The sequence below is a fragment of the Gavialis gangeticus genome, unplaced genomic scaffold (assembly GCF_001723915.1).
Source record: "Gavialis gangeticus isolate Ggan-Ray unplaced genomic scaffold, GavGan_comp1, whole genome shotgun sequence".
In the NCBI taxonomy this organism is placed as follows: Eukaryota; Metazoa; Chordata; order Crocodylia; family Gavialidae; genus Gavialis; species Gavialis gangeticus.
The window spans coordinates 46,670,698-46,678,887 of NW_017728996.1; the positions used below are offsets into that span (position 1 = coordinate 46,670,698).

Genomic DNA, 8,190 nt, shown 5'->3' on the forward strand with positions numbered 1-8,190 from the left:
CCGGCCCATCACAGATGTGCTCCTTGAGGATCTTCTCAAAGAGTTTCCCAAGGATAGAGGTAAGACTGACAGGCCTATAGTTGCCTGGGTCCTCTCTCTTCCCTTTTTTGAAGATGGGGACCACATTAGCTATCTTTGTCATCTGGCACCTGGCTTGAGCACCACGAGCGCTTGTAAAGCTGTGCCAAGGGCCCTGCAATAACCCCAGCTAGCTCCCTCAACAACCTGGGGTGGAGAGCATCTGGACCTGCTGACTTGAACACGTCCAGCCCCTCCAGAAGCTCTCTAACCCGGTCCTCCCCAACCTGAGGTCTGGAGGCGTTCCCCTTGAGTCGAAAATGTTACTGAAGGTTTTAGTTCTATTTGCGTATGTGTGCGTGATGGATCCTATGTGGGATGACTAGCAGTGTGGGTCAGTAGGTAGTAGGGATGTGCGAAATGGGCCCTATTCAATTCCGATTCAGCCCAAATCAGGGACAGTCATTTGATTTAGCTAATTCTAATCACCGTCCCTGATTCAATTTAGCCAAATCTGAAGATTCGGTGCTGATTTGGAGAATCAGTGATTTGGCCATAGATGCAGCTTTTAAATGTTTTTTCCACATACCTCAATGGATCGGATGTGGCTCATGAACGCTGTGATGCTAGGGCAGATGGAGTGTACCGCAGGAATGCGGGGGGGGGGGCCCACGTGCTCAACAACGAGCCCAGAAGTGGACCAGAAGTACTCCCAGTCCACTTCGAAGTCTGCTGAGGGGCTCCCTCACACTCCCCAGGCTCAATGATTGGCTGCAGGGAGACCCTGGGTGCCTCCCTCCCCCTCCCCCAACCCAGGAGGCACCAGTCTCCTGGGGTGGGGGACCAGTGCATCTGAACTGCTTCCAGGTCTGCTGCCGAGCAAGCTGGGGACACCCCCAGGCTCCTGTGGTACACTCCATGTGCCCCAGCATCACAGCATTCACAAGCTGCCTGGTACCTTGAGGTATGTGGAAAAAACACTTAAAGCTGTGTCTATGTCCAAATCACCGAATCTGTCCGAATCGATTTGAAGGGTTCTGATTCAATTTGGAGAGACTAAAGGGTCTCCTGATTCGATTCGGAATCAGAGATTCAGCCACTGAATCTGGCCGGATCAAATCAGCGACCAAAGCTTCTCACAGCCCTAGTAGGTAGGTTTAAATCACAAAATAAAATTTGTCAACTGATTAGTTGAAAGTCAAACTTAACCAGTATACTAGGGTTAAATAGGAGTTGATGCTGTGTGTTGCACTCAAGATTTATATTATATAAGATTTACCGAGAAATTTGCAAGGGGGAAGGGCAGTTGCTAGAAGTAAGTAAAATATTAATTTTACTTCCACTTTCTCATCTTCCCAGAAGTATGGAGAACCTGATGGCTGGCTCATCCCTCCCCCCATTATTTATGGATGAAGATGGGTCGAAGGAAAGCAATGAAGTTGCCACAACTGGGTAAGCAGTTACTTTCTTAAACTGAGTTTGCATATAGTCTTTCTCTGAAGACTCCACAGAGAAATCAGTTCTGTGGGAAGAAAGGCATCTTGTACAAATCACATTATAAAAGTCTGCCCTGGCCCTAATGTAGGAATCTTGCGCTCCAGCAACCAAACTTATTGAACAATGTTATAAACTTCTCTTTAAGGTGCATCTCGCTGTTACTTTTAAAAGCTTGCTTTCCAAGGACAGTCTTAGTCTGCAATCAGAGTGGCTTTATTTGCTGTTGTGGCCCCTGCTAAATAGAGAATTTTTTTTGTTAAAGATATGCTGTTCATCAAAGGACTTTCCAAAACAAAGCTGCTAAATTAATGCTTTTCCTGTCCAACAAGCAAACTCTCCCTATTTCCACAGCCCATAAAGCAGAGGCCTTTGTTTATGGGTGCAGTGATGAAAGATGAGACCCTTACATTTATTTTTTTTTTTTGAAATGTGGTTATGCTTGAACAGGCTTATTTCTGTTCTTAGGACTCCAGAAGACAAGCTCAGATTTTGTGTAAGCAAGTGCAACTCTAGTTAAACATGGTGAGAACTATAAACACAGACCTGTTCAAGTAGGTGTCCCTGAGTTTGGCTCAGCATATCTGGGACTGAAGATTTGCTGCTGCCATATGTGGTCAGAAGAGATTAACATCTTGAATAATTTTAATCATCTTTCATTGAAAATCAGTTAAATTGTTCCCATAAATGTACTTTTAAAAACTTACCTGTAAATGACTGCTTTTTTTTTTTTGATAGACTGGAAGACTGCACTGATTAAAAAATTCAAAAAGCTATTCTTAAAATGTCACTATGATATTTCATATTATGTCTAAGGACTCCACATGTACTTAGTTCATAATAAATATAGTTTTGGGGGGGTTTTCCCCCCTGCCACCTTCTCCTCCCAGCAACTGCTAACTCTGCAAACTCAGTCTAGGATCTAGAAATCAAGTTTGACACTTTCTCGCCTGTGTGTTTTCACCAGTGAACTTGACTCAACTGGTACAAGTTTCAGAATAGGATGCAATTGAGGTGTACAACTCTATTCCCCAAAAATGTATAGTGGGCTAGAGACCCCACCTGACAGATTCTAAAATTTTCTCTGAATCGTTCCAGTGAGAACAATAGTTAGAATGACCAGCGGATTGTTGCAGCAGAATCTCAAGGTCCAAGCAGCTCTATGGGGATTTTCATAGATTACACATCTTCAATTTTGACTACTCTCTTGAGGCAGCTTGGCTCCTTCAAGTGGCTGTGATTGACTGATACAGATCTCCCAAAATCTCTTGGCTACTTTGCTGTTCCGGGATCTAGTGGGACTTAATTATCCAGATATATCAGCAGGAGATAGTACTGTAAAAATTTCCATCTCAAATCCCATGGACCCCCAATGTCACAGAAGGACTTACCAAGGAATATAGATAAGGACCTACTGAATTCACAGCAGAAGTGGGCTGCATGGCAGCTCCTTTAATTTTGCAGGTTTCCCTGTGCATTCTCCCCCATCACTGATTGGCTCTGGGGCTCGGGTGGCCCTGCTATTTCTTGCTGACCAGCTAGGAGGCAAAAACAACACCATATTTAAAACCACAGTTTTCACCTCCTTACAGGGGGAAATGAAGAATAAGACCTTCTCCAAGCATTGTTTATTCTGAACACTACTATAGAATTCATGCAGTCTTCATTCCTGTTCAACCTTCATTTTCTTAGGATTTCATATATGATAGTTGTTTGAGGTAGATTAGCTTGGAGGAGACTATTCTCACACAAAAGTTAGTTTTTGTAGGACTGTTTTGTCTCCATCAGGATTTGGAAGCATTTTTATCTTAAGTCCTTGATAAGAACCATAGACCATGTCCTAGAAATCACTTTGGAACATACAGTATTCAGAGTTGCCGTTTTGAAATTTCTCATCTTTTCAGTGGCGTCAACCTTGAATAATATTCGCAACATCATTGCATATTCTGGAGGAGCAGAGGGAAGTCGCTTACCATGATAATGGCTGCACTTTCTCATACTGTGACCTAATTTTCCAGCCTGGTCCACTCTGAGGGTTTGTTCAGTGGTGGAGCGCCACAGCCTGTGAACAACACGGACTCGGTGGAGGACTTGTCACAAGTTCAGCAGCCTCAAAATGAGTCTTCTAATACAGTTGAAAGCAGTGAACAGAAGCCTGAAGAAGAGGTGAGTTGAAATAACAGAGTTAGCACAAATGACTTGTTGATAGAAGGGGAAAGCATAGGCTGTCCCCCTAGTAGTTCATCTTACCCATTCAAGTTTTTCTCATTACAGACGCATGTCTTCATCCATTTACCATTTTCAGGAGGTTCTTTTTCATGTCTTTATTTAGCCTACCTATTTTGCTTCTGTTATACAACCACATTCCTATGGTCAGGGAAAGCTAGCAGGTAGGCCGTCTGAGAAAGTGATATCTGCCCCCAAAGTAGCCAGGAGATGTTGGTATTTTGGTGGTTTGTCTAACTGTCCTCTCCCTTCCATGAAGATTAACTATATTATTGCCACAGTTTACCCTGTCTTCTAATTCAGTTAATTGATAATTGATGCCCCTTCAAGGAAACTATACACAACTTTTAGAAGAGTATAAAGAATATCTTGAATGCTTGTTCAGGAGACATAGTATCGCCTGATGGTTAATGTAAAAAAAATTAGGATTCAAATTTGAGTTCTGTTGAAAACTCTTTCCAGGATTTACTGTGTGGCCTTGGACAAGTGCGACAGTGCTTCCATTTCCCTAATCGTAAAAATACTTATCCCGTTGTGTGTAGTGTTTTGTGATCCTAATGAAAAGTAACAATTCTTTCTTAGACTGAACCTGTGTACTCTCCCTTACTCATATGGATGATTTAGAATGTTAAAGAACAGAAAAAAATCATTTGTTTAAAGTGCTTTTATAATAAAGAGATGGTCCTCTTCTTGAATCCTGTGTTCAGTTTGACCTCATCTCAAAACACTATTCCAAATATAGTAAAATACCCAAAAGGCAAACAAAATCATTAGACCCCTGAAGGAGGGTGAACATTCAAGGAGAGCTGATAGTGTACAGGATAAAAAGGCAGTATTGAGATTTACTCTGCATGACAGAATTGGTTGGTTTGTCATTTATGTCTCTGACTTGGGTTCACTTTTGGTCCTTGAACAAGTTACTTTATAGCCAAGGTTCACTTGTAAATAAGGGGTATTTATCTGTTTTTGTAAAGCTCTTTGAGTCTTACAAAAGTTGTTTAAAAAAAACAAAGTAATAAATGAAGATGGGAATAATATGTAGTAAAGAGAACCAACAGAACAACCTTCACACTAGAAGGCTAGGACATACCACACCCAGAAGCAACAAATTTAGAAGGGAGAAAACTAGTTAAGAACAATCATGTTGGCTAATGTATGGAACCCACAATAGGATATGGAGACAAAGAACTTTGTTCAGTAAAAAGAAGGATTAGACATTCAGTTTAGAAACAGAATTGCATCTGCAGTTATATTACTTTGGGTGATGCTTTCATGAGCTGTCACTTCTCAAACTTCACAACTGTGGTTAGGAAGAAATGTAATTCTGTGGCATAATATTTCTCAGTTGTCTAGGTGCACTGAGAATTATTTATTTCCTTGTAAAGTAACTGTTAGGAGTCACTGCTGGAGGTAAGATGCTAACAGTGTGGTCCATTAATAAATTCCATTGTGGACCATAATAAATGTTTCAGTATCATTCAGATGGATGATTTGGTGTGATGAGGATTGTCTCATTTCATGATCTTATAGCTAGAGGATTTCACTAGGGTTATGGAGATGTCGTCTCATTTGTCTCAGGAACTAGGAGTGATGCTATAAAATAGTTTCTGATAATGAGGCTTATTTAGCTTTAATCAGAAAGTTGGGCTTGGACTAAAATGAAGTTTGAATCTAGCAGAGGAAGATAAGTGGATAAGTGTATACTGCGGCAACATGGTCCTTATGAAAATGTTTGAGAAATCTCTTCCTTCCAGGGGTGGTGGGGTTTTTGCTTCAATCTGAATTTTATTCCATTTCATTTTGCAGCAGCAAAGAACTAAACGAGGAGGCTGGGCCAAAGGGAGAAAGAGGAAGAAACCCCTTAGGGACAGCAATGCCCCAAAATCCCCCCTCACAGGGTATGTGCGATTCATGAATGAGCGTAGGGAGCAGCTTCGAGCGAAGAGGCCTGAAGTCCCTTTCCCAGAGATCACCAGGATGTTGGGCAACGAATGGAGTAAATTGCCTCCCGAAGAGAAACGGGTACCATTAAACTCCCTTTTCCTTGTTGGAATTTGATTGTTGTTTAATGGAAAAATAGGTGCTCAGTAAGGAAGATGACAGTGTTTGACTGCCAGGGTGTTTAGGAAGGTGTTTTAAGGTGTGGTGCACAGACCCTCCAAGACTGAAGGAATGAAACCTTTTGGGATCAAAGCATCTTAAGCCAGTTGTTGCTGGGGAAAAATTCCATCAGGCCTACAAACAATGCATTTTATTCAGAATATTGGTGAAAGGTTTAGAGAGGATCTACAGCTTGTGTGGGATCTGTGTAGATTGGACCTGTGTATTATCTATCCCAGGTCTTAGCTGAAACTGGGTTTTCCAAGGCTGAAACAGTTAGTGGTGGGGCAGGAGTTTATCCCTACTCACTACAGCTGAGGGAAACTGACAGGGTTTCAGGACTGATGGGTGGACCTTGTTAACTTATTAGGGGATGTCTCTCTGATTAACTCATTAGGGGATGTAAACTTTTGGTTTCAGAGGAAGACCAGCAGACCTGTAGGAACAGGCTGCTGATACAGAACTGGGGAAGAGCTGTTTTACACCAAGTTTGTCCTTTTTAAAGTTTTATAGCTCTTAAATTGATAGTGTAGATGTACCTTCACTATCTCAGGACACCACTGGGGAATGCTGTAGTGATGCAATTCACAAGTATTACCTTGCAAAACAGATGTAAAGTAGCCACCATAGTGCAGCCCTGGCCACAAACCAATAAGTTCCTTCTTTTGGAGCAGATGTGAAATGCTTCAGTATGGTGCTCTCTAGTATGGTTCTGAAAAACTGTAGACATGAGTTGTTCCATCATTTGAGTCTGTCTCTCTCTCAAATTCTGTCCCAGAAAAGGGAACTAGCATTCTTTCAACCAGAATACAGTACATCTTTTGATCTTTACTTGGACCTTCTGCACTGTACCTGACTGTGTGAATGATAGCAAAGTCCACCTTTTTTTCTGTTTCTTTAACTCCTTCCACTGGAGCAAACACCGTTACCTTGACTGAATTTACACTAATCACAGCATCATAGTTGAACTGATTACTATAAGGCAGCCTGAACAGGAACTCCCAATCTTACTTTTAGAGGGGTACTGATACATCAGTCCCATATCATATTAGCACCATTATAAGGAAATTTGACATTATCGGCAATTGGGTTTTTTTGGCTGATGTGGCCAATTAATGTTACCAATAAATGCCCCATGCATGCGCACAGCTGTGGCACAGCACATAGGCAGCCAGGAGCATAGCCCAGTAGCATAGAGAGCCTCATCCAGCTGGTAAGTCTGTTGTGGGGAAAGGGGCAGGGGAGGGAAGGGGCTTGTGGGAGCAGATCAAGGCCTCTGTGGTGAGGGAGGGAGTGGGGCAGGGCACAGGGCAGAGTTGTGAGCCGCTCATCTGGGGAGCATGGGGAGAGGGGGTAGCTCCTGCTGCTACACTCACAGTGGGTGGCATGGAGGGTGTGTACCCCATGATGTGTGTGTATGTGTGTGTGGAACAAGGGCAGTCTGCCACTGTGGGCTGGGGGTGGTGCCAGGCTCTTCCCGGCAAGGGGGTTGGGCCAGTACTGTGGTTGGGGCAGGCAGCAGTGGTGCTGGGAAGGGGACTTTGGGAGGTGCTACATCCATCCCAAAATTTGCCGTAGCCCTGCTCTCGGCGCCACTTCCACCTGCCTCAAGCACAGCCCTGGCCCAGGACCCCTGCCAGGAAGAACCCAGTTCCATCCCCAGCCTGCAGCCACAGCCCACTTTTGCCTCAAGCACAGATCCAGGGGCACACACACCCTCATTGCCTCCTGGGAGCAGGAGCTGCCCCCCCTCCCTGTGCCCCCTTGATGAGCCATGGCTCCATCCCATGCTCTGCCTTGGCTGTGCAGCACCTGCACCAGCACCAGACCCTCTCCATCCCTCACTGTGGGGGCCTCAATCCCACCCCCAGCCCTTCCCTCTCCCCTCTTCCCTTCCCCTACAACAGACTTACCAGCCAGACACTATTCTCCAAACTGCCGGGCCACATATTGGCAATCGGATCAGTATTGGCCAATATGGTTTATTAAAAATTGGCCATCATATTGGCCAAAACAGTTTCTACTGGTGCACCCCTACTTATTTAAAAAAACAACGCAATTGAAATAGGGATGGGGAGGAACCACAATGTACAATATAAACTCTAGATTCATAGATTAGATTAAGGGTCGGAAGGGACCTAGTAGATCTTCTAGCCCGACCCCCCGCCAGGGCGGGAGAACAACAAAAAAACCCCAAAAAGAGAAACGGGACTCAAGTGAGTCCAGCCAGGTAGGCATCCAGCCTCTTCTTAAAGACCCCCAGGGTAGGGGCCAGCACCACTTCCCTTGGAAGTTGGTTCCAGCTCCTAGCCGCCCTAACTGTGAAGTAGTTCTTGCGGATGTCCAATCTAT

The 8,190-nt window shown here is 43.9% G+C and overlaps 1 protein-coding gene across 2 annotated transcripts in view; it reads left to right on the forward strand.

Moving 5' to 3' along the window:
- Positions 1–8,190, forward strand: part of HMG20A (high mobility group 20A) — a 120,128-nt gene that overhangs the window by 71,943 nt on the left and 39,995 nt on the right. Inside the window, exons 2-4 of one of the 2 annotated variants that reach the window (XM_019504432.1) lie at positions 1,381–1,470; positions 3,531–3,678; positions 5,545–5,760. In XM_019504432.1, the coding sequence (XP_019359977.1) occupies positions 1,382–1,470; positions 3,531–3,678; positions 5,545–5,760 (453 nt within the window). In that variant the 5' untranslated portion in view covers position 1,381. The remainder of the gene's footprint in view (positions 1–1,380; positions 1,471–3,530; positions 3,679–5,544; positions 5,761–8,190) is intronic. The other variant, XM_019504433.1, reaches the window with a different exon arrangement.